General features: G+C 37.5%; 1 protein-coding gene across 1 annotated transcript; it reads right to left on the reverse strand.

The window, feature by feature from the left end:
- Positions 1-5,996: 5,996 nt before the first annotated feature.
- LOC127417844 (sodium-dependent phosphate transport protein 2A-like) lies at positions 5,997-25,805 on the reverse strand. Its single transcript, XM_051658080.1, has 11 exons — positions 25,751-25,805; positions 23,729-23,872; positions 22,693-22,836; positions 19,572-19,683; positions 18,124-18,319; positions 17,862-17,957; positions 16,628-16,748; positions 16,314-16,481; positions 15,228-15,344; positions 9,909-10,033; positions 5,997-9,015 (listed from the first exon to the last, which is right to left on the reverse strand). Exons 1-11 carry the CDS (start codon positions 25,803-25,805, stop codon positions 8,416-8,418), a joined length of 1,878 nt encoding a protein of 625 aa, XP_051514040.1. The 3' UTR covers positions 5,997-8,415.
- Between the last annotated feature and the right edge of the window lie 1,520 nt (positions 25,806-27,325).

Genomic DNA, 27,325 nt, shown 5'->3' on the forward strand with positions numbered 1-27,325 from the left:
AAGTAATAATAATAATAGTAGTAATAATAATAATAATTTAATGATAAATAAATAATTCACTATTATATTATTAAAAAAAACTTGACTGGGTCCCATAATAATAATTCAATATTTTAATAATTATTAATAGGGTTCCATAAACTAGTATTAAATAGGTATTAAATATCATTGTTCCTTGTGTTCCTTTAGTTAAACAAAAACTGTGGAAAACATGCCTTCATTATTTTTATGCATAACAGTTTAAAACAATAAAATTCTCATTACACATGTTCACTTAATTGAAAAACACTCTGGACTATAAATCACTAAATAAGATATGATTATTTGTAAATTTGCATACCCAGTCCTCACATTTGTGCCAAAATATGGTCAAGCTCCACACATGAAATCCATATGCATCCTTAAAAAAGTACCCATAGCAAACACTCAATTTTAACATATGACTCTGGTGAACACATATGTAATGCAATTTATAAGCATTTTGTGTAAAATTTGATATTTACCCAAGAATTCTCAACAAATGAACAAAACTGGGAGATGTCTTGTGCTATATATGTTGTCACGTTCTAACCAGCAACATGTGTGTAACACGAGAGAGTGCCGGAAAGCAGGTGTCACAAAACACCGGTCATTAAAGGGGCCACGTCTAATTTATGACTAGAGCTAAATTACATGAAATTTCTCCACTTGGCTACATTTAACTAGATTTTTATTTCATGCATTAAATATTTTCAATCTACTTGGCTTCGATAATTGTCTGGTTAAACTGAAGGTGCCTCTGATTTAAAAAAACAAACAAAAAAAAACAAAAAACAAAAAAAAATTATATATATATATATATATATATATATATATATATATATATATATATATATATATATATATATATATATATATAATATTTGCAGCCATATTGCCCAGCCTTATATGGTACATAAAAACAAAAACTGTGGTTGGTCGCTTTACATGTCTGTCAAACAATCTCTTCCTGTCTCAGTCGGCATTTCTTGGCCAAAATAAGCTGCTAAGCGGACCACACTTAATGCTAATAGCCAAACGTCTGTTTACGCAATTCTTCTCACACACCAATGTGATATGAACGACATAGCTAACAAATTCATTCTCGCCTTTTCCAATAGGTAACATATAGGACTGGGAAACATACAGAACAGACTTGCATTGAAGTCATGTTTCCAGGAAAGCTCCATGCTGGTGTTTACCATGTTCAGGTGATGCATGTTTAGACCCCATTGGAAGAAGCCAGACTGAGTGGTTAGTTTGACAGGCTGTTCTTGTCCGTATCGAATCGACACTCCCTTCAGCTCGGCTCACTCTCATTTAACTCAGACAAACACAAACGAACTTCAGGAACTGGCACCTGTCGGCAATTTGTATTGTATTGTTTGTATTGTGTCTGTTAGTGTTTGCACTAGTGTGTGTGTTTCAGTGCCTTAAAACATGTGAAATGTCATCTACACAGTCTCCCGAAGGCTAATTAGTGATCAGCCCAGCATGCCGGCTCTCGCATGTGGTACTACCTGTTCATTTACCTCACTATCTGCTGTTTGCTTTAAATGGCTATGTTTGGAATGGAATAGTAAGCATACTAAGCATAATGCTTACTGAATTCTAAGTAGTAAACACAATACTGATATTAACATGCATAGATTACTACATTTGGCAGAATGTTCAGTACAGAACAGAGCAAACCTCATAGGGCACTGTATCCCACAATGTAATGTACTTGATTTCAATCTATCAATTTCCAGTGTGATGAATTTGCTATGATGCAGAGCTATGATTTGATTTTGACTATTTCTGATCAAAAGTTAAGATATTTGTTTACACAAAATTGACTTAGAAATAAAACATTATTATTTGTATGTCCATGATGATAACTGGATGGCATTCACATGCAACTTGATGAGGTCATGTAACAATAATGTAGCATACTACTATTTAAAATAGTTCTTATTTCTTATGCATAATGCATACTGTTTCACATACTATATTTCTATGTTATGTAGTGAATAGCCATAAAATTGTTAGCAATAAACAATCCTCTGCGGTTTTCAGGAAATAGTATGCTTATTAGTAATTGTAATGGTAAGCTTTTCATCTCAAACTAGCTATTGCACAACAATAAATAATTCAAAAGTTATTATGCTGCAGTAATTCGTCACCTATACTGTGACATCACTACATTGCATGTTTAATTAAATAGTGCAGTCTAGTTCCCTATCTGTCACTCACTCGACGTTGTGTCGATGTAGTGACACTAGGGGTCACTCTTGGGAACCCGAGACACCTCTGGTCTTTGATAAAAGGCCAATGAAAATTGGCGAGTGGTATTTGCATGCCACTCCCCTGGACATACGGGTATAAAAGGAGCTGGTATGCAACCACTCATTCAGATTTTCTCTTCGGAGCCAAACGGTCATGCTCATTGAGCTGAATTCTACTGTTCATTCACCTCTGCTGGATCTGACGGTGCATTTCAGCGGCTTCTCCCTCCTCTGCACTGGTGCACTGCAGAGAACGCCCCTGGGCGCTTCGACAGAAAAGAAGAGAGTATATTTTCTGAAAGAGCTTTTTTCCTCTAAAAGAGTATATATTTCTCTAAAAGAGAAATAAAGACGTGTCTTTTTAAAGATGCCTTTCCGATTGTGTGTTATTCCTGGTTGCGGTCGTTATCTCTCAACTTCAGATGGTCATGATCGCTGCCTTTCATGTCTGGGCACGACCCACATGGAGGCAGTGTTTGTGGATGGCTCATGTTCTCATTGCGAGAACATGACCATGGCAATGTTGCAGTCGCGGCTTGGTTTTGTAAGAAAGCAAGCCACCCCAGCGGCTCCCCGCCTCGGTCTTTTTACCTGCGGGTATGAGGCCAGCGCAGCTAGCACTGGGGGCGATTTGGGGAACCCAATGTGATCGTCTCCACCGGGTATCCCCCCGCAGACCTCCCATTCCCCAGCACGCTCATCTGCCTCAATCGGGCTTCCGGATGAGTTCGCCGGCTATTCTCACAGTGAGTCTGGCTTCTTGTTCGGAGCCCGTGAAGATGATGAGCTCTCGAGCGCAGCATCGGAGAGCGGGCTTGTCCAGTCGGATGCAGAAGCCTCAGCTGGGCTTCCCCCCTCGGGGACGATTGCCCAGTCACAGGCCGATTCCGAAATGATGGATATGCTTTTCCCGGGCGGGCTTGATGATTGGTTCTTGGGCTCGCAGCGCCGCTCAAAGCAGCCACGCCCCGCTCCAGTGCCATTCTTCCCGGAAGTGCACGTGGAGCTGACGAAATCATGGGAGGCACCTTTTACTGCCCGGCCCCGATTCCGCAGTTCCCCCGCTCTCACTACCCTCGATGGCGGGGCGGCCAGGGGCTATATGACAATTCCCCCGGTGGATAAGGCGCTCGCAGTGCACCTATGCCCACAGAGCACCGCCACGCGGATGCCCTAAGCTCCCGTCCAAGCCCTGTAGGCTCACGTCGTCCCTGATGGCTAAAGCCTAAAGCGCTGCTGGACAAGCCGCCTCTGCCCTGCACACCATGGCTCTCCTGCAGGTCCACCAAGCCAAGGCGTTGAAAGAACTGCATGAATCTCCATGTCTGGCCCCTGGACGGGACGCGGAAGACCTAAGCGGTCTGTCACGTGATCCTGAGACCCCGACCGGGCTATGTGCCCAAGGTTCCCACCACCCACCCCTTTTAGGGACCAGGTGGTGAACCTGCAAGCGCTGCCCCAGGAGGAGGCAGACCCAGCCCTGTCATTGCTGTGTCCGGTGCATGCTTTACGCATCTATTTGGATCGCACGCAGAGCTTTAGAATCTCTGAGCAGCTCTTTGTCTGCTTTTGTGCACAGCGGAAAGGAAGTGCTCCAAACAGAAGATCGCCCACTGGCTCATTGACGCTATAACTATGGCATATCATGCCCAGGACATGCCGCCCCCGGTAGGGCTATGAGCCCATTCTACCAGGGGTGTAGCGGCTTCCTGGGCCCTGGCCAGGGGTGCCTCTCTAACAGACATTTGCAGAGCAGCGGGCTGGGCAACACCCAACACCTTTGCAAGGTTCTACAACCTCCGGGTGGAACCGGTTTTGTCCCAGGTAGTGGCACACAACACAAGCGGATAAGCCCGGGATAGCCGGCCGGGTGTATTGCTTGCACATAGCACCTTCCACCTTCTTTTGAGCTGAAGACGTGCATCATTAATTCCCAGTAGTGTTCACAAGTTTTGTTCCCTGGTTGACTTCCTCCGAGCCCTGTGGCAGTTGAGTTTTCAGAGAGGCTCGCTGCCGGCCCAGTATACATGCTAACTAAGAGTCCTGTTCTGGGGTAGGTGCTCCGCATGTGGCGGTTCCCTGTAATGCTAACCCCGTGCGATATATATCTTCTGCTAATTTGTTTCCTGTTGGCAAACTGCGTCTTCCTTGGGCAGAGCCCCTCTGCCCCAGTCTCCATGTTTGCATTACCTCCATTGGGTAGGATCTACCTTGAAGACTCTCCACATGGTTGGAAAGACCATGTGACATATTCTTCCACTTAAATATCCCCCCCTCTCTTTGGGCAAGGTGTGGTCTCCGCGGTGTCTTCCCCTTGGGAGGGACACCCCCCGACTAGACCTCGCGGCCCAGTCAGATAATCCCCCTTGTTTTTTAGGGAGTGGAAAAAAGAGAAGGGGAAAAGAGGCCACGACTGGGTTAAGCCTGTCTCTATCTTTTGGGTAGTCGACTTGTCCCCAAAGGGCCGTTCGGCACTCATAACTATGTTGGGGGAGGTTACGTGTCGACCTGGTGTGCTGGCTATGAGGCACACAGTAGTCTGCCCACCACACACTGCCAGTTCCTGTAACACAGTTCAGCTAATTGTGATGTTTCATATAGGGACCCCTAGTGTCACTACATCGACACAACGTCATGATAGGGAACGTCATGGTTACTTGTGTAACCTCCGTTCCCTGATGGAGGGAACGAGACGTTGTGTCCCTCCTGCCACAACGCTGAACTACCCGCTGAAATGGCCGGACCTTATATCGGCTCCTCAGCATAAAACGTGAATGAGTGGTTGCATACCAGCTCCTTTTATACCCGTATGTCCAGGGGAGTGGCATGCAAATACCACTCGCCAATTTTCATTGGCTTTTTATCAAAGACCAGAGGTGTCTCGGGCTCCCAAGAGTGACCCCTAGTGTCACTACATTGACACAATGTCTCGTTCCCTCCATCAGGGAATGGAGGTTACACAAGTAACCATGACGATTTCAGGAGAAAAATATGGTTATTTTGCATTTTGCATCCTCTTTGATGTAGAATGGGATAACTCATGGTATCCAGAACAGTGTGCTTGGTAGTATACATTTTGGCAAATATAGTTGAGAAATTCTATACAGATAAAAAATTGGCATACTGTGGACAGTACATAATATACAATGCAGAGTGGTATGGTTGTATGCTATTCCAAAAACATTACAGAAAACTGTTACATTTAAGTTAAACCCAAACTACTTTCATTCAAAATAACATGCAAATTTGTATAACTACAGATTAAACAGCCCAACAGCCCACATAACAATTGCACTTTAGCTGTATGAAGTTGAATCAGCTGTCTGTGTTTCTAACTGGTTACAACTAATAATGTCCTTTAAAAACAAAAGAATATAATCCAAAGGCATTTGCATTTGCATTTGTTGTTTATTTTCTTTAACACTGTAAGATGGCCTATTTGTTCACTTTGAGTCGATTATTGTGTTTGTGTCTAAGTCTGTTTAATGAACTCAGTGTGCATGTTTAATTCACTTAATGAAATTGATTGTTTTATCCAGTTACAATGATTCTTTTTATAAACTATAGCTGCAGACAAGCCACATTAACCAAAGCTGTGTGGAAAAGAGAGAAACAGAACTTTTGTGCATCTGTTTGTTTTGTTTTTTTCTTAAACTATTACAATATCCCTTTGGGAAGCATGCAGTTTTATTGCTGTTTAATCCATATATATATATATATATATATATATATATATATATATATATATATATATATATATATATATATATATACAATTCTATCTTATACAAATGTCTTGAAGGTACAGCACATATTCTTCTACTTATGATTAAGTTTAATACAAAACACTGGAGAAAGTTTAATGCAAATGTAATGTTTTCACATAAAACCATCTGGTCTGATCTCTCATTGGGATTAAGTAAGGAAAGTTTGGTGCGATAATAAAACAAAGCTATTTGTTTTTTAATATCTGTAAATTTGAAAACATAAGGCATGCTGGGATAGCCCTGAATTATTATGTTTGCGCCATACAGACACCTTATGGCGAAGCACACTGCTTCAGTGGGATTTACACAGTGGTATTGGTAATAAACATTGTAACATGGCTGCAGGACAAAATAACAAATATGCAATACATTTACAACCCTCTCAGATTTCACAGAGATGCTATGAGAGATGCTAAAACTTCATTTAATTCTCTGAACTAATAATGAAAATATTGTATAATGAATAAAATTTGATTGATTAGCTGAAATGTGTGTATTTTAAATCTGAATAAGCACCTTAGTTAACATTATGGCTCTGTTCCAAAACCTAGTGAGCTGCTTGCTGTCTACTGCCTACACAGGCGGCACCCTGACTAACAAACAGATCATCATAAGTGACTGATTTAAAACATGCTACATACTATAGGCCCATATGTCATACAAATAGCACCAACTCGTAATGATTTGTAAAAATGTATCGCACAAATTTCTTTCATGGTACACAACAGTGATTTTCAAATGAAAAATCATGGTTAGTTTTGATTAGGGGTTAAACTTAGGAAAAATCGTAGTTTAATTGTGTTAATTTATTTTTCTCTATGGGTGTAAAAGTCGGATGTTTTTGTACGAGCTGAGATTTCTTATGATTTCACCTCTATTAATATGACTTTTTATGAGACCAGGTTAAATAACGCTCCTCACACACAGCACACAGGAGATTAGCGGTAGTCTGCTGCTAACATGAATCATAAAAATATATAGCACACATAAATGTTGGGTAAAACAGATGATTTTTATTAGATTTAACTATTTTTATTGATACTTTTCAGTACGTAATGAAATGTATGCATATATTAATAGTAATTTTATTTTCACTGAGCTTGCCATAATAAATTTTTTGGATTGCCTTCTCTCTGAAGTATACTGTACATACGGTGCTACCTTAGAATTTGGCCAAAAGGGCACCATAATCATGCTGCCAACCTGTTCAAACAACCTTTGCATCGAAAGTGCAAACATATCATGGCAGTTTAGAGGTGAAATGTCTACTGTGTGGCGCTAAAAGCGAGTTATATTTGTTACCCAAACAGATGAGGCTTTCAAGGTTACTGTTCTATGGAGTTTTAAAGCTGCACAACGTCGTTTTGTGGTGCTTCTATGACTCTTTCGACTTACGTGTTGACTCGCGTGCTCTTTAGGACTCGTACCCCATCGTTCTATCAGTTGAGCTACCGCATAATTTGATCGCATTTGAACAAGCTTGTAAATGTAGTTGGCTATGTAATGCAAGCGTTCTTACAAGTCATGCACTATAGTAAAGGTGTTGATGTCATAAGATAGCACTGACTGAGGAACCGGGCGAAAAGTACGTGTTTATGAAACAACCAAAGATCAGCCATGCAACTCTAAGTGGTGCAAGCTGACAGGTTATTTTAACTTGTTATCTGTTATCCAATTGGCTCACTCACATGAGACATGTTAGGCTAATTGGCTTGCATGGTGTAAGCTGATTGGTTCTTTGACATGTAACTGTAGCCAGTTTCACTGCAGCACACTGCGAGAGTTTTTCTCTGAAACCCACCTCCACCCCCAGCTCCACTTGTCTAGATCTACAACATTGGGATTGTTTGCAATGTCTATTTGTGCCGCAGCATGTCTTGCATTTTGTCCAACAGTGCAGCAGCAGCATAATTTCTACAGGCTACCTCAGTTTGTATGTGTAATTTCTAACAGAAGCAAGTCTCCGTACTTGCTCTGTAGCAGCAGTAGCAGCAGCAGCGTAGCAGATCTAGCCGCCAAGACCAATATACTATCAATATGTCATACCCACATTAAGATGCTAAACTTTTCCGAGAGTTGTCATGACTGAAATGATATTTGTATGAAAGTGAATAAAAGCCGTTGTTGTAGCATCTCTAGTGTTCATTTCAGGAAAATGCTGTGATATGTACAATGGGCCACATAGAATCATATTGAATAAATGTAGGTATAGTAACGTGATTAATTGAGACCAGGTTGCTTAAAATGCTGCCTATGCAGACAGCTCACTAGGTTTTGGAGCAGAGCTTAAATCTGGCCACTAAAAGTAGACTTTAGTAAAACTAAAAGCCGTGATGGTTCATTTTCGAAAGACTCCAGTCCCTCTATAGCGGTGTGCTGTTGCATCTTTCTAGTCCTTTAAGTCTGAACACTCTTGGTTCTGAGGATATTTCCTCAGGTAAGGACAGGGCAGGGTTGTCATACCCTTGTTCATTTTTCTTGGTGGAAATTGATGATTCAGGCTTGATGTTTATTGGGTTTGGGGTTATTACGACTACATCAGGGTCGAGGGCACTGACATTAATTCGAGCCGGGCTGCAGCACAACGCTGTTGCTCTGGTAATGAGTTTGTCAAGGGGTTTGAGAGAGTGCATCCACTGCGGGAGGAAATCCCAGCTGCGCAGCGTCTTCGGCAGGTGTGTGGGACTGCGCGACTGCATAAGGTTGACCAGGAGAATGAAGATTGTGACAGCTACAAATGGCGCGCCAACACCAACCATAGCCTGCCAACCGGCCAGCGAGATGCCAAACACAAGAGAAGGCAACAGCAGGAAACAGACCAGCAGGTAAAGTACAGCAAACCAACGGTACTTTGCGGTGCGTTCACCCAGTGCAGATGCCATACGGATGGGCAGACGAGTGAAGGGGATTGGATACCACAGCAAAATCCCAAAAATATTGAAGTAAAAATGGCACAAGGCAATCTGGAGGGAAAATGAGAGTACAAAAATAAACTAGATTTTTTTTCCATTTTATTGAGACAATGTGAGTGGTGGTTGCCAGAACGTTGCTATTTGGTTGTCAAGGTGTTCTGAGTGTTTTAGGGGTATCAGTACAGATTTCCCACATTGGTTAGATATCAGGTCACAAGCTCTCGATTCAATTTAATTCCGATTGGATTTCGATTTTGATTATGATTAAATTGGGATATTTCATATAGTGTTTACATATGAAAGCAATTTGACGATTCAACAATACCAATTTCGATACCACCACAAAACACTAAAGTAACATTGTATCAAGTTATCAAGTATTTTTTATTTTTTTAATAAAGAAAGAACAAAGAAAAAAATTACAAGCAATATAAATAAATAAATAAATAAATAAACAATAGAACAAAGATAAAAAATCAAGAAAACAGTGCTTTAAGGTTTTAACAGTAGTATCAAGTAAACATTCATAAATTAAAAAAGTAATGAACTGCTTAAATTATTGGCCTTTTTTGCAGACAATAAAAAAGTTACTCCCCTCAACAAGCCGCATGATTTGAGGTAGCATTCATGTCATACCACAAATGGTGCGGATGTGTCACTAAGTGTTTGTTCAAAGCACTAAACTAAGTATAGAGCAATAGAAATAGTGTCGCTTGCTTCAACAAACACTACTAAAAATACATAATAAATAAATTAATAAGCATTGATAAATAAAAGTATGACATGTCTGGCAGATGCATTTTTCTGTCACCCAGTTGGAAAAGCAGAGATTTGCCCTGAATTTTTTATAAGGTGTAATTTTTTCAGCAAATTGAAATTTCCACTGAGTGCACTGGAAGTCCAGAAATGGCTTTCTGTCTGTGTTTGGTATTTGTCATTCGTACCTGGCATGCAGCAGGAAGCTTCTCTCTGGGGCTGGCAAGAGCGGCGAGGATGGCCGTAGTGGTTGTCCCAATGTTGGAGCCCAAGGTCAAAGGGTACGCCCTGTTCAGACTGATCACGCCAATGCCTGAAAAAATCAGAAACTGTGGTAACACATCAGGGGTCATTTTAAGATTATGACAGAATCCAAAAATCAGATTTTTTTAAAGGAATAATGTGGCATCCTTATTTGATATAAGTACAACAAGGTGAGTGTTTATGACAAGCGTCCAGGGACCGGGGCTAGTTGCCACGATTTTGACTGCAGTGAATATTTCTCAGAGTAGGTTTATTTTTTCAATTCAATTTATTAATAGACACATATCTTAAAAGTATTGGCTGCAAAAAAAATATGTATAAAAAATTTTTTCCAGACTGCAAAGGAAAAAAGATAAAAGTAATTTAACACATGCAATAGTAAGGCATGTTGTCTCACTAGATGGGGTAAGTTGTCACCTGGCAAAACTGCCTGTTATAGGTTTTTCAGCTAAATGTAAACAGTGAAACATTAAAACAGAAAAAAAGATGTTTTAATTACATATATATATATATATACTGGCGGCCAAAAGTTTGGAATAATGTACAGATTTTGCTGTTTTGGAAGGAAACTGGTACTTTAATTCACTAAAGTGGCATTCAACTGATCACAAACTATAGTCAGGACATTACTGATGTAAAAAACAGCACCATCACTATTTGAAAAAAGTCATTTTTGATAAAATCTAGACAGCAGCCATCACTCCAACACCTTATCCTTGAGTAATCATGCTAAATTGATCATTTGGTACTAGAAAATCACTTGCCATTATATCAAACACAGTTGAAAGCTATTTGGTTCGTTAAATGAAGCTTAACATTGTCTTTGTGTTTGTTTTTGAGTTGCCACAGTATGCAATAGACTGGCATGTCTTAAGGTCAATATTAGGTCAAAAATGGCAAAAAAGAAACAGCTTTCTCTAGAAACTCGTCAGTCAATCATTGTTTTGAGGAATGAAGGCTATACAATGCTTGAAATTGCCATAAAACTGAAGATTTCATACAAAGGTGTACACTACAGTCTTCAAAGACAAAGAACAACTGTCTCTAACAAGGACAGAAAGAGATGTGGAAGACCAGATGTACAACTAAACAAGAGGATAAGTACATCAGAGTCTCTAGTTTGAGAAATAGACACCTCACATGTCCTCAGCTGACAGCTTCATTGAATTCTACCCGCTCAACACCAGTTTCATGTACAACAGTAAAGAGAAGACTCAGGGGTGCAGGCCTTATGGGAAGAATTGCAAAGAAAAAGCCACTTTTGAAACAGAAAAACAAAAAGAAAAGGTTCGAGTGGGCAAAGACACACAGACATTCGACAACAGATAATTGGAAAAGAGTGTTATGGATCTTAACCCCATTGAGCTTTTGTGGGATCAGCTAGACTGTAAGGTGTGTGAGAAGTGCCCGACAAGACAGTCACATCTATGGCAAGTGCTACAGGAAGTGTGGGGTGAAATGTCACCTGAGTATCTGGACAAACTGACAGCTAGAATAACAAGGATCTGCAGAGCTGTCATTGATGCACATGGAGGATTTTTTGATGAGAACTCTTTGAAGTAGTTTACTACTTTCAAATTGTAATAGTAATTTTTATAAGCAAAAGAAATAAAGAGAAAGAAAGAAATAAAAATTGAAAGTGAAAAAAGGAAAAAAGAAAGAAAAAGAAAGAAAAAATTTGAAGAAATGAAGAAAGAAAGAGTTAAAAAAAGGAAGAAAGAGAAAGTGAAAGACCAAAAAAGTGAAAGAAAAAGTAAAAGAAAGACAGAAAAGGTAAAAGTGAAAGAAAGAAAGAAAGAAAGAAAGAAAGAAAGAAAGAAAGAGAGAAAGTTATTAATGTCCTGACTGTACTTTGTGATCAGTTGAATGACACTTTGGTGAATAAAAGTACCAATTTCTTTCCATAAGAGTAAAATCTGTACATTATTCCAAACTTTTGGCCGCCAGTGTGTGTGTGTGTGTGTGTATATATATATATATATATATATATATATATATATATATATATATATATATATATATATATATATATATATATATATTTACAGTTATTAATTGCAACATTTTGCAATTAATACATTGTATAAGACAGCATTCAAACGTGACAATTTGCTTTGATGAAAATTACTCTTGCATGAAGAACACAGTTCAACTATTCGCTAAAAATCTAACTTATGTAGAAGATTCACTTACCTTTTTTATATAATTTGCCCTTGTATAAATGAATCACAGTGTGTTTTTTTTTGTTTTGTTTGTTTTTTGTTTGTGTGTGTATGTTCTCTTGTTTACCCAACAGCTACAGCAAAATTATGATTTCAAATTTATGTTACTTATGATGTTACTTTAATGTTAGTTTGGAGTATAGAATTCATAACACAGTTTTGTACTGGTTAAGAAAACAAGCTTTTGTGTAATTTTGACTCAAAACCATATAGTTACTGAGATAAAGCCCCATGTGACAACTAGCCCCTTAAAAAAAAAAAAAAAAACTTTCAGTATCGTCAGTTTTACTCAATCCTCCCATGTTTCTATTACTCAAAACTTCATGTAACCAAGGGAACTTAAATTAACTGAGTCGATTCAACTAAAAAGTGTCTTGTCAGTTTTATTTAATCCATGTGCATTGGGACAACATGAATATTTCTAGTTCCCTGCATGCTTTGCATGAGACTGGACAGGTAGAGTAAATGTTAAAATGAAGTGTTATTTTATGTGCCTTTGTGAAAAATGAATATATAAATGGGGAGACTTGTTAGTGTTTAATGTTTCGTTATGTTGAGATTTAGAAGAATTTCTGTTATGTTGTAGTGTTGGGGGTTACCATCATGGTGAAGTGTGGAGCTTGAGCCTAGGTTGAGGACCAGCATGCATTTTGCATGCTAATATTTCTTGTCACTAGCCAGCATAACACTAAAAGTTTCATTTAAGTTATTCTGACATGTTACATTTTAGGTTTACTTGATTTAGTTATGTTTCCTCTACTTGAGCATTTAAATTGAAATTACATGGTAATTTTCATTTAAGAAAACACATTTCAAAGATGTGGAACCACTGTTCATGACTGAATCAGGTTCAGTCAAAAAGCTATTTTTTTAAGTGCATTTTCAGTATTCTACATATTGCTTTATCTATTGAGAAATTGCTGTACTAGCCACAGCACAGTGACCAAGTTGCACTCAGTAGTGCTTCCTGCCATGTGTTTAGCATGCTAACATTTCCTGTCACTAGCTAGCATATCACAAATAGAGTTTCATTTGAGTTATATTGACATGTTACATTTTGTTGGGTTTACTTGATTCAGCTAGGTTCCCTCTACTTGAAGTATTTAAGTTGTAATTACATGGTAGTTTTAATTTAAACTAATTTAAAACATGTGGGACCACTGTCCATGATTGAATCAAGTTCAGGCAAAGTTCAGTTTTTTTTTTTTTTTTTTTTTTTTTGCATACTGCATAAATACATTTTAAATTAACATTAACTTTAAAAAGATTCTTATTACAATCAGCAAAAGAGACAGAAAAATTCACAGAAATGTAAATGCTCTTTTCATGATGATTTATAATGAATCAACACAAGGTCACAGGGTTTGTGGTCTTTGTCAGTGCTGATGATCTTTTGACTCTCATTATACAATCATTACAATCTGCATGCCACTTAAACTCTACAAATGCTTTAATAAATGATAAACTCTGTAGTAACCGTAATCTCAAAGACACAAAGGGAATCCCATTGGCTGAAAATGTAATAATTAGCATAACCATGTGGCAGCCAATGAATCATTGCCAGATAATGGGCAGGAGTAAATTAATAATGAAAGGGAAAGCACCTTAATTTCGCATTGTCTTACAGAGGTGAAGACTCAGTTAATATTTAACTGCAGCCAGTAGCACATTAAGAGTGTACGTTCTCCCCCAAAGTTCCTCTACATGTGTGATATTTTTAAGAACATATCAGAGTACGCACTAAAAATTAAAGTTTAATCAGAACTGCTGATTTTTTGTGCTCATTAATTTATAGCAAAACAAAATAGTTGGCAAGCAAACTGGTTGAATCATCAAAGATTCATAACTGTTCTGCTGTTAAAGGGGTATAGTTTGATAAACAAGAATTAATCGTTGAACTTAAGACCCCCCCCGATAAAACTGTTTGCTAACTAAACAAAATTTTTGTGCTTGCTTTTATTTTGGGCTACTTGGGCTAATAGATTAAGACCTTATTAATATGTTTTTGTTGTTGTTGATGTTTTTTATTTTCTCCCCTTTTCTCCCCAATTTTGGAATGTCCATTTCCCAATGTGCTCTAAGTCCTCGTGGTGGCGTAGTGACAAATTTCAGTTGCCTCCGCATCTGAGACCGTCAATGCGCATTTTATCACGTGGCTTGTTGAGCGAGTTGTGCGTGTTGTGCGTGGATGCCGCGAAGAATAGCGTGAGACTCCACATGCGCTACGTCTCCGTGTCATCCACGCACAACTCACCACGTGCCCCACCGAGAGCGAGAATCACGTTATAGTGACCTCGAGGAGGTTAACCCAACGTGACTCTACCCTCCCTAGCAACCGGGCCATTTGGTTGCTTAGGAAGCCTGACTGGAGTCACTCAGCATGCTCTGGATTCAAACTTGTGACTCCAGGTGTGATAGTCAGCGTCTTTACTTGCTGAGCTACCCAGGCCCCCTTACTAATGTGTTTTTGACTATTTTGAAAATTCTATTATCCCAAACCTGTACGACTTTCTTTCTTCTGCAGAACACAAAAGGTGATGTTTAGCAGAATGTCTGTGCTGCTCTCTTCCATACAATGAAAGTGAATAGGGACAAGGGACTGTCAAGCTCCGGAAAGGATATTAATAGCATTATAAAATTAGTCTTTATGAATCATGCACTGTATTTCAGGTCTTTTGAAGCTAGATGACACAGAAGCTTTGTGTGAGGAATAAATGGAAGTCTAAGTTATTATTCACAAAAATCTTTCTTGACAGCCATGGTCACCATTTACTTTCATTGTATGGAAAAAAGCAGCTTAGAAATTCTGCTCTAAATAACTCCTTTTGTGTTTTATGGAAGAAAGAGTCATATAGATTTTGGTGAAATGATGAAAGAAGTGCCATTTTTGTGTGAAGTATACTTTTAATATCTCCTGCCTGCTGATGATATATGCATATGATGCCAACAACAAGCTAATTTATTGTTATGGTCACTTCTAATTAAATGATCAGTTGTGGATGTCACTAATTAGAATCTCACCAATGAGTGGAGTCATAGCAGACGTGAAAACAGAACTGCTCTGGATGATAAAGGTCATGCCAGCCCCCATTAACATGGCCAGATATCCAGACAGCCAGCCGAGTGGGTAGGGGAAATCTGTATGGAAGGAAAGCAATAATATACACAATTCCCGTTAGGTACTTATCTGTAGAAACTATGTTGGCATGGGAAATATCATTCGGCTGCAGAGGGGTCCAAAAGTCTGAGACCACATTAAAAATATAGGAATTTTTGTCTTTCTTTTTTTTCATTCAAACTAGGAAATAAACAAAGTTTTGGAACTTTGGAAAATTTAAAACAAAGATAAAGAAGTTATGGAAATATTTACACTTCTGCACTATTTCGAGTCTGTCATTAGAGCAAAAGGGGGACATACTACCAAATTTACAGGGGCGCTGTATCATGGCTGACCCTGCACTCTGACCCCAGCCTAGCTGGGGTCAAATATTTTTGTATTAGAAAATATTAGGTTAGAAAAATTGCAAAATAGACAAATTTTCACTTGTGGTCTCAGACTTTTAGTCCCCACTGTATGTATTAGTCAATTAATGAATACTTAAAACACGTTGATCTAAAATTTCAATGTATTTACAGCTATGGACCTTGGAACGTGATGCTGACACACTTAAAACTTTCAGCGTGCACTTTATTGTTTGCCATTTTTCTAAGAAAGCACCTATTAAACACGTAAATACAAATATGAACCGTAAACCAAGGCATTCACATGACTAGTGTCAAGGTGTCAACACAGCTCAATGTCAGCGTCAAGTGCCGCTTTCATCTTTACATGACAAGCACTGCAGAGAACAGAACTGGCGCTGCCCACTTTCTGGATTGTCTGATATCACTGGCTGTTGCTTTTTAACTTTGAGTGCCACATGATAACGCTTCACAGAAGTGCAACGCATTCCTAGGAGTAACGCAGATGCTTCACTCCATAGACTTCAATGTATTTGGCAATGCTTACACGAGTCATGTGAAAGCCCCTTCAGTGTGTGTGTGTGTTGGGTTGCAACATCCCACAAAGACATCTTCTCTCCCTGCACCAGCCCTGGGGTCACTCACCCGTGTTGATGACCCCTTCAATGACCTTTGCAACTTGGCCTTTGAGGATAGAGTTCAGGACTTTGACGATCAACAGCAGACAGGTGCACAGTACCATCAGCGAGCTGGCCAATAAAATGAGCCCGATGACCAGATCTGACATAGCTGACTCCACAAACAGATGCCTGCCTGTGGAAACCAGAGAGAGGAAGAGGAAGCAGAAAGCTTAAAGGGATATTTCGCAGCAACTACAACGTAAAGCATTCCTTGTGAGAAATCCATGGTTATCAACACTTTATCTGCAAGTATCGCAATTACTTTAAGATGAGACTCACATTTTTCTGTGTTTATCTGTGAGGTGATATTCTGAGTGATCCAGGTCAGATCACCTTCTTTCACACAATGCACTTCAGTGGAGCAGTTCTGGGTGGCAGTTGCTGTCACATTCACTGAGGACTGGAGGAAGAAGTGCGATATTTCATGCTATTGCAGAATAACAAAGACTAAGCATTTATTTCCATATGAATGACTGTGTTTTCCTCTGCTGGAGGCAGTTAACATGAGTGATGCACAATTTTATGACACTACAGTGTGGAGTGGACATGTGAAAACACATCTGAACGCAGATCAACATGAGAGTTTTTTTTTCTCTCAGTAGTCTGTAAACATTATAAAATGTTTAACCAAACACACCTTACTCAAGAAAATTTTACTTTACTCATGAAAGCTTATATTGACAAAAAAAAAAAAACAACTTGTCAGTTATTGACCGACAGATGGACGGACTGACAGACAGTCAGACAGACAAACAGACAGACCAACAGACAGACAGACAGACTGACCGACAGATAGATAGATAGATAGATAGATAGACAGGCAGACAGGCAGACCAATAGACAGACAGACAGACAGACAGACAGATAGATAGATAGATAGATAGATAGATAGATAGATGGACAGGAAGACAGGCAGACCAATAGACAGACAGACCAACAGACAGACAGACCGATAGACAGACAGACAGACAGACAGACAGATAGGTAGATAGATAGATAGATAGATAGATAGATAGATAGATAGATAGATAGATAGATAGATAGATAGATAGACAGACAGGCAGACCAATAGACAGACCAACAGACAGACAGACAGACAGATAGACAGACAGACAGACAGACAGACAGACAGACAGATAGATAGATAGATAGATAGATAGATAGATAGATAGATAGATAGATAGATAGAAAAGACAGACAGACAGACAGACAGACAGACAGACAGACAGATAGATAGATAGATAGATAGATAGATAGATAGATAGATAGATAGATAGATAGATAGAAAAGACAGACAGACAGACAGACAGACAGATAGACAGACAGACAGATAGATAGATAGATAGATAGATAGATAGATAGATAGATCGTAAAAATAGGCTAAAATATTCTTTTGAGTGTAAGAATACACTCAAAAATAAGATTTATTTTTATTTTTACTATATTCTGGGGTAAATCCGTTAGATATGCACAGATTAGGAGAATGACAAATATTTGTGTCAGGGGAAGTTACCATGAAGATGCTGGACTTGCACCAGACTTTCACAAGGCTGTGATTCCTCATGGACTCGTCGCCCAGAGCGATGCCCGTTATTACCGATTTATCCAGCTAGAAGGATGAGACCACAGTCAATATCAGGCTGATTGTGTCACTATATGTGTGAAATGTCAAAAAAAAAAAAAAAAATATCCAGCCAGGCACAGAATATTCTGAATATCTCAGCATCAATGGAAATATAAGAGAATCAAGTCACTATTTGCATACACACACACACCTGTATGATGAGTTTAGTGAAGGGTTCAGTGAGGGTCTTCAGGAGTTCAGGCGCCTCGTCTCCACTGTGCAATTGAAAGCTGCTGACAGTGACTCTGGCCAGATAACTCAACACACCTGACGCCACCTCCAGAGGCAGCAGCACCAGCACTGACAGCCAGTTAAAACAGTCGTGAATCGTCGCGCCGGCAAACGCCCTTGACAACAAGAGGACAGAAAATCATCAGGCCACAGTGGATAATACATGTGTTTACTTGTGCTGCTGCTTTAAGTGCTCATGTTTATCACTTTTTATGTGTGCTTTTTGTGGATAAAATCAGAAGAGAACAAAAAAGTATATTGATCAGTCTTGTAAAACTTTAAGTCAACATGAAATAACATGTGCAACCCATTTTAAATATTTTCTAAGTAAAAAGAAAAAAGTATAACGGGACCTAAATCACAGTAATCTACCATTATTAGCTATTATTGCCATAACCTATATTACGTTAAAGTTAACTGCCATTATATTATTGTGTTAACTATTAGAGACATTTTAGAAAGATTTTTACCTACAAAAGTAGCTTAAAAAAGTGTCTAAAAAGTGTCTAAATACCCATCAAATTATATATATATATTATATATATATATTATATATATATATATATATATATATATATATATATATATTTTTTTTTTTTTTTTTTTTTTTTTCTTCCTTTGGAATAAAATGCACTGATAATTCATTCACAAGAAGACCAAGAAACATGTATTAAAAAAATAAAAAAAAAAGGTCAATTTTAACTTCATGTTGACTTTAAGAAATCAAGTCTGCAAAATTAAGAATTAAGTGATTCTCAGGAAACTTGTAAAAAAAAAAGAAAAGAAAATCCTGGTCCTATTTCACTCCAAAATCAAAAGAAATAAAAAAGAAATTATATGTTGCATATAGAAAATAAAGCCATTTTGTTTTGGGCCATTAAAATTATTTACATTGTGGCTCAATTCTCATTACCGCAATGCAAAAAAGATGGTCATTGTGATATTCTCATTACCACCACGTGAAAAAATATAATAGTAGTACTTGTCTTGGTATTGCCTTTCATTTTCGCTTCTTAAAATTTTGAGAAAAAAAAAACACACACACAAAAAAACAAAAAAACATTGACCAACAGAAAGGTAATACTGTTAAATATGACTCTGTTATGGTAATGAGAATCTTCATTGAAAATAAAGGAAATAGTAAAAGTAAAATGCCCGGACACATTACGGTAATGACAATTGGGTGGTAAAATGTGCTTTAGAGTCCTGAAAATAATGTCACAAAATCTTAATGGTCCTTAAAATATAAATGTAAAATATAATTTCATATTGTTTTAGAATTAAATATGACCAGGCTATTTTCTTGACATTTTTTACAGTTGTACCATCAGTTTAAATAAAAATCGTTCGGGTCCAGTGGGTTGGTACCGTTTAAATTCGTTCCTCTCTCCTGCTTGCATCAGGGCGACTATGGTGTTGGTGACTGACGTGCCGATGTTGGAGCCCATAATGATGGGGACTGCAGACTTCACTTCAAGCACTAAACACACACGACCACCCATATACATACAGTTGCATTACTGAAACTACATTTTTACACTTGCTTTACATTTACATTGTGAGTGATGTTTACCCATGTACTATATTGCTTATGCTTGCTGCCACAATATTAAAGTGGATTATTGTGAATTTGGGCTGATAGGCTGTTTTGAGTGGTTGCTAGGGTGTTCCAACGTGGTAGATAAGGTGTTCTGGGTTTGTTGCTAGGTGGTTGCTTACACGCCCAAGTCTAAAGTACTCACTCCCAAGTCTCTGTGATATTCTAGTCTCTAGATATGGCTCGGGACCCTCCATCAGTGTAAGTCTATGTTTTCACTTGTTTAATTTTCTTCCAAGTGAAAACTGTAAGTCATTTAGAAAAGAGATAGCACAGTAACACACCTCTCCTTAATAGTGAGGGCACACCTAAGTTTGAAACCTAAGTCTGAATCCTCAAGTATGAGTAATAGGCTAGTAAAAATAGTTTTAAGTTTTAGGATGGTGGATAGAACATTATTTCTTTTCACTTGTTTCTGCTGACCCTTAAATTATGCAAGTCAAATTACATTTCCATCCTAACAATATCAATGGGCTGTTTAGCATCAGTAATTGCCAGTAATTACTGTATGTAACACTTGTGAACTGTGAAGCTGCAGTGCAGATAGCGAGCGAGTTTTAACAGAAAGCCCACAGTGCATAGCATGAATGACCAAACACCCACTCCAGACATCCATTAGCATCAATTCATTTGCTCAGAGAAAAGCAAAGCCACATGCAAAGAGCTTTGTGTCAGTCAAGGTTGTGTTCTTCAATATATTTCAAAGGATCAACATCGCAAAGAGATTTGTTTGCTATTTTGCACAGGATCCCACCTTCTCAACTCACATACTATTATAACTATGTATTCATAACTGTTCAGGATTTATTTTGATTCATAAGTACAGTATATATTCAGGATTTACAAGTATATATTATGATATACAAGTAAATATTCAGGATTTACAACAGCATATTTAGATTTACAACTATTTCTAATTTTATGTGTATTTCCTGTTAAGTCCCCATATTTTATCTATCTGTCTGTCTGTCTGTCTATTGGTCTGCCTGTCTTCCTGTCCATCTATCTATCTATCTATCTATCTATCTATCTATCTATCTATCTATCTATCTATCTATCTATCTATCTATCTGTCTGTCTGTCTGTCTGTCTGTCTGTCTGTCTGTCTGTCGGTCTGTCTGTCTGTCTGTCTATTGGTCTGCCTGTCTGCCTATCTGCCTGTCTGTCTATCTATCTATCTATCTATCTATCTATCTATCTATCTATCTATCTATCTATCTATCTATCTATCTATCTATCTATCTGTCTGTCTGTCTGTCTGTCTGTCTGTCTGTCTGTCTGTCTGTCTATTGGTCTGCCTGTCTGCCTATCTGCCTGTCTGTCTATCTATCTATCTATCTATCTATCTATCTATCTATCTATCTATCTATCTATCTATCTATCTGTCTGTCTGTCTGTCTGTCTGTCTGTCTGTCTATCTGTCTGTCTGCCTGTCAGTCTGTCTATCTGTCTGTCTGTCTGTCTGTCTGTCTGTCTGTCTATCTATCTATCTGTCTGTCTGTCTGTCTGTCTGTCTATCTGTCTGTCTGTCTGTCAGTCTGTCTATCTGTCTGTCTGTCTGTCTGTCTATCTATCTATCTATCTATCTATCTATCTATCTGTCTGTCTGTCTTTCGGCCCGTCTGTCCGTCCGTCCGTCTGTCAGTCTGTCTGTCGGTCTGTCTATTGGTCTGTCTGTTTGCCTGTCTGTCTGTGTCTGTCTGTCTATCTATCTATCTATCTATCTATCTATCTATCTATCTATCTATCTATCTATCTGTCTGTCTGTCTGTCTGTCTGTCTGTCTGTCTATCTATCTATCTATCTATCTATCTATCTATCTATCTATCTGTCTGTCTGTCTGTCTGTCTGTCTGTCTGTCTGTCTATCTATCTATCTATCTAATACATGTGTATAAGGCTGCATGTTATATATAACAACTCTGTAACTTCTGCATGACATCTGCACAAGGATAACAGAAAGGGACTTTTTACAGTATGTAGACAGAAATCCACCCAGAGGTATTACATGGGTAACGTATAACCAGAAGTTCATCCGCCTAATACAGTCCCACCAACTTTACAGCTCACATAACACATACATTTTTGCTCAGAACAATGCATACAGGTGCTTTAAAAAAACAAACAAAAAAAAAACGAGCAGCACATTTATGCTTTTAAACCCTCTGGTAAACTTGCCCCATGAATTTGCTTGCTTTTACAGTACAAACTGAAGGAAAAGTCTAAATTATTGTCTGAGGTAATCAACACCATGCCACAGATGCTTTCGATAGAGCTTAACTGGTTTTGAACCAAGACATTCATTTTAAAAAGCGTACAGACACACTTTGTTTAACAGAAGCTCATTAAACTTAGAACTTTCAAATTAATTTCTTGCAAACTCGTTTTTGGAGTGAGCTCCAAAAATCACACTTCACATGCATCTCAGACGTTGAGCCGCAATTGCATACACACAAGCTAATTAGCTCATCTATGAAGATGGCACTTAATTAAAGTCAGAAAGATGGAGGAAAATTTTGGGACAAACATCCAGAGATAAGGCTTACTGGATAAATGACAGAGTTGTGTCATTCAGGGCCAAGTTTCCCCAGAGCAAAGTATCTGAGGTCTCAATAGTTTTGTAGATGATAGCTTTGAAGTTGATGGGTTTATTTAAAAAGATAACTTAAAAGGACCTTTGGATGTCATGAAGTAAAATAAAGATGACTTCAAAAGCTTGTCATAAAGGTGGCCTTTGAGTGTAATAAATTCATATTTTACCTATAATTTGTCTATAAATCAAATTTGACAACACAATCAATAGATTAGATTCTAGAAACCCTGGGAGGCTAGGGAACTCTGGGATAGATGGAGGACTATAGATTAAGTAAGCATGTAATTTAAATGGTCTTACATCCAGAAGAAACCAAGCTGACTATGATGGATGTAGATGTACTGGAGCTCTGGACCAGAACCGTCACCAGTATCCCCACCATGAGCCCTGCCACTGGGTTCGACAAGATTGCATTGTCCTGAAAAATGTCTCCAGCCACTTTTCCTAACAAAACAAAACAAAACAAAACAAAACAAAACACACAAGAGCAAATAAACAAGAGTAAGTTGACACCTTGTAGTGAACTTGATGTGATAAAAGATCTTTTATAAATTCTTTTGTAACTTTTTTTTTTTCAGAGATTACATGCACCGCAACACTGACCATTGAAGTTAATCATGTAAAGCAATTATGTTTACAACTGATTAACTAAATCTTAATATCTAACCACTGATAACAACCTTGTGAGCTCAGCACTTCTGTTGGGGTCGTCAAAACTGGGGGAACTCCCTGATAAGAGTAGTTCACCAAAAATGCAAATTCTGTAAACATTTACTCAAAAGATGAATTTTTGAAGAATATCCTGGTTGATCTTTTTCATATAATGAAAGTGAAAGGGGACTGGGGCCATATAGTTCCAAAATGGAAAAAAAAAAAACACAATACTGTATAAGTAGTCCATACGTACTGAAGTCTTCTGAAGCCTACTTTTTTGATAATTTAATGGTGCTTTTTTGTAATTTTATTGGTATCACATGGCATTGAAATGCCAAGATTATGAGTTTGATTTCCAAGGAATGCATGGACTGAAAAAATGCATCAAAAATGCTCAAAAAACTCCAAATGTACTGTAATTAGCTTTGGATAAAAGCCTCTACAAAATGCATAAATGTTTTACATTTAAATGCATTAACAGAGAAGCAGGTATTGATAGTATTTACTGCACAAGAAAAATGCATACAGGAATTTTGATAATTCAATTTGTTCTAAAGACTGAAAGATATAGATTATTTCTATTAAGCCAAAATTTATGTAGCTGCCCTAAGAAAACTTTAAAGTAGATGTGGGCAACAGAAGCAAAAGGTGCAGTGAAGGGAAGTTCAGGATGAATACTTACCCCCAGCCAACTGAAAAGCAGAGCTCAGGATGTCCAAAGAACACACAAATCCATACAAAAGGAGCAGGAGGAGAGGAACCCTCAGTATACTCCCAAACGGCGAAGACATTTCTCCACGTCTGGTCTCGATGGTCTTTGGAGGGACTGCCAGAGGAGAACAAACATCATAAATGCCATAAGAGATACTGACGCAAAAAAAAATACAAAATATTCCAGAATTTATTCAGATGACTCATGAGGGCCGAAAGCATCCTAAACAATTCAGACAGGTGAAGAAAGTTTGACTTAGTCTGACACACCTAGTTCTCTCTCCCAGGGTTTGGATGAAGAAAAGTCAGCATCAGTGTTGTAGTTTTGCTCACAGAAACCACTAACTAGGTCCACAGTTGTGCTGGTTCTTCTGGGGTCATGATGACTCCCACCTGGTTATTAAAAAAAATAAAAAAAATAAATAAAAAATGGTTTTGGAATCTCTTGAACCACTTTTTGCTTATGTACATTTTTAAAAAGATTTCAAGACACTTAACAAAAAAAGTATTTGGTTGATATGAAGGTATGTATGTATGTTTTACTTTTAACTTTTGGGTAAACAAATGTTTTACTTTTTTTTAATTATTATTTTATTTTTGTTATTTAATATATACAAAATATTAATATTTTTCATTTATTTTGTTATTTCTTATTTTTTCTAATTTTATTTATTTTGAAGTGTGTTTCTTGGATATTTAATTTCTGATATTTGAAGCTGCACTTGTATGAAAGTTGCTATACAAATATAGTTTGTTATATTTATTATTATTGTTATTATTATAATGCCTTTTCATGAATGTACATTTTTAAAAGAATTTTTAAAAAAAATATTTGGTTAATATGTATGTTTTACTTTTTACTTTTTAAATTTCTTGTAATGTTATTGTTTTATTATTTATTTAATATATATTAAATATTATTATATTTTTAAACTTAGTTTTGTTATTTCTATTTTTCAAATTTTATTTGTTTTTCAATCACTTTCTTTGACTTTTTATTTATGATATGTGAAGCACTTTGAGCTGCACTTGATGTATGAAAGTTGCTATACAAATAAAGCCCATTATTATTATTATTATTATTATTATTATTATTATTATTATCACTATTATGCATTTTTTTGTATATGATAAGACAAACTATAAATGTAATTTTTGAAAGCTTAAAGTTCATCCAATAATGAAAATTCTGTCTTCATTTACTACGCTTACCAGTATGATTTTCTTTACATGGAATGGAAAAGGACATTTTAGGCAGAATATTTTAGGCTTTTTAATATATACATCAGAAAGAGAGTAGGTAGGCTGAATTATAAATCATGACTTAAATTTTGGTCTTTCCCTTTCAAAAAGCTATTGCATGGCCTCAGAAGTGTTCCATGGGAGATTAAAAAAAATCATACAAGTTAGAGCAACACAATTCAATTTTGGGGAGTATTCTTATTCAAAATAAGTTAAGCAAAATTACAGTTACAGTAAGACACTTACAATGGAAGTCAATGGTGCCAGAACATTAACATTAAAATATGCACATATACTTTCAAAAGTATAGCCACAACGTGTAAATATTATACATGTTAATATGATTTTAGTGATAAAAGTCCTCTTCTTTATGACATAAGTGTGATAAAATCACTAAAACTGTGTCCTCATGGCAGCAAAGCTGTAAAATTGGATAAAACTCCACACTAAGCAATCGTATCACACTAAAATCATGTTAACTTGTGTAATGTTTATGTTTTGTGGCTATACTTTTGAATCAATTAATATCTTAACATTTATAGACTGGCCCCATTCACATCTATTGTACAGTAAGAGCCTTACTCTAACCTCGTTTTTATTTTTTTTATATATATAAACAAGGGACATGTGGTATAGCATGCCACATTTAAATGTCTTGGATTAAGCACACCTTGTAGGTCTGACGAACCCGGAACATTCCCTTAATTCTGACTACTAACTTTCAAACTATGTTTCTGATCGTTCGTCTTACCTTTTAAGCTGATAGTTTGATCCACAGTGGTGATTCTGATTGGCCGTGAGGACATGGTGCATTCTGGGTAGAGATCAAAAGGCATTTCATGACCATTTCTATATTTCTATTGATCTGATGTGTTGACGAGCCATTTTGGCACCTTGAAAAGATCTTCAACCTTTTCAGCAAAAGTATGTGCTCAAATAGCATCTCTCATGACTTCCTGTCATTCTGAATTCATTATTTGCTCATTTGTGGTCACTAACGACCATGTTTCCCATCTGAATATCTCATTCCGCCATAAGGTTTGATTCAGAGGTGCTCTGTTTTAATAACAGGTAAATGCGCATTCATGTCAAGGTTAGTCTCCGACATACCGTCTGTAAGCAAAGCACTCTCACAGGATGACGTACTAATGCATTTTTAAAAGCAGACTTGCTGAATGTCAGCGCAATTATTGAACGACAGATTATGCTCCAGTTTAACGGTTGCTTTTAAAAGGGCGCGAAACTGTCACAGATTCTCTATGATGATGGCTCTCTACAGAGGAATAAAGATATAAACCTTGACCAGAATTTCCATGACTTTTCCATGACACTTTCCATTTGATTGTGATTACAGGTTAAGGGTTTTGAAAACAATTTTGAGTCCGATTTGTAAAGGAATCATTTAGAAAGAATTGTAAACCATGATTGATTCATTAAAGCGAACCGACTCCAAGAACTACGACTAGAAATATCTATGACTTCTAGAATTTTATTCTTTAATTCCAAATTCTCTGATATCCATGGCCTAGAGTTTAAAGGTGCTGTAAGCTATTTTTTTCATGGAAAAGTATGCAAAAAATGTTCCTACTCCCTTAAAGATATTAATAAAATAAGTGTCCCACTGGTCTCTGTGACAGCGGTAGACTTTGTAAACAGCAAACAAAAATGTGTTACCGCAGACATTGACGGTTTTCACCTGTCAATCATTTTGCTCGTTCTCATAGTGTTGTATTTGAAGCGGATCATTGAGGCTATGATTCATAATGTTTGTCGGTTGAGGACGCTATTGTGGCACTGTTGAATTTGACAGCCACAGGAACAAACAAAGCTGCTCTTTTGCTCAGTTTTGGTCTCAAAATTATCTTTGGAGGGCGGGGTTTTGGAATGAGGGGGCGTGGCTAATTCAGCGGCTCAGTCACGTGAAAGCTTCAGAACGCTACAATCCCTTACAGCACCTTTAACTTATTCATGAAGCTTCACATGGAATTAGACATAACGCTTATCAGTACAAGTGCTCAAAAATGCTAAATAAATTATTACACTTTCTGATGTAATAATTAAAATACCTGAAGAAAATGAAGAACTTTTGAGAGGTATTTGCTTGCGCAAAAAGTCATCACCACAGTGCGTTGCTACTGTATGCAGTTTCTGGGATATTCTGAGTTGTTGTTAGGGCATTGCTATGCGGTTGCTAGGATGTTCTGGGTGGTTGCTAGGTGGCCCAAATCAAAAGACTCCACCCTCAAGTGTCTATAATATTCTGTTCTCTTCATTAAATACTCATGGTATTTTTTCATCCATTTTTACCTCCGCCAGACAACATTTT

This window comes from Myxocyprinus asiaticus, chromosome 27 (genome assembly GCF_019703515.2).
Source record: "Myxocyprinus asiaticus isolate MX2 ecotype Aquarium Trade chromosome 27, UBuf_Myxa_2, whole genome shotgun sequence".
Taxonomy (NCBI): Eukaryota; Metazoa; Chordata; class Actinopteri; order Cypriniformes; family Catostomidae; genus Myxocyprinus; species Myxocyprinus asiaticus.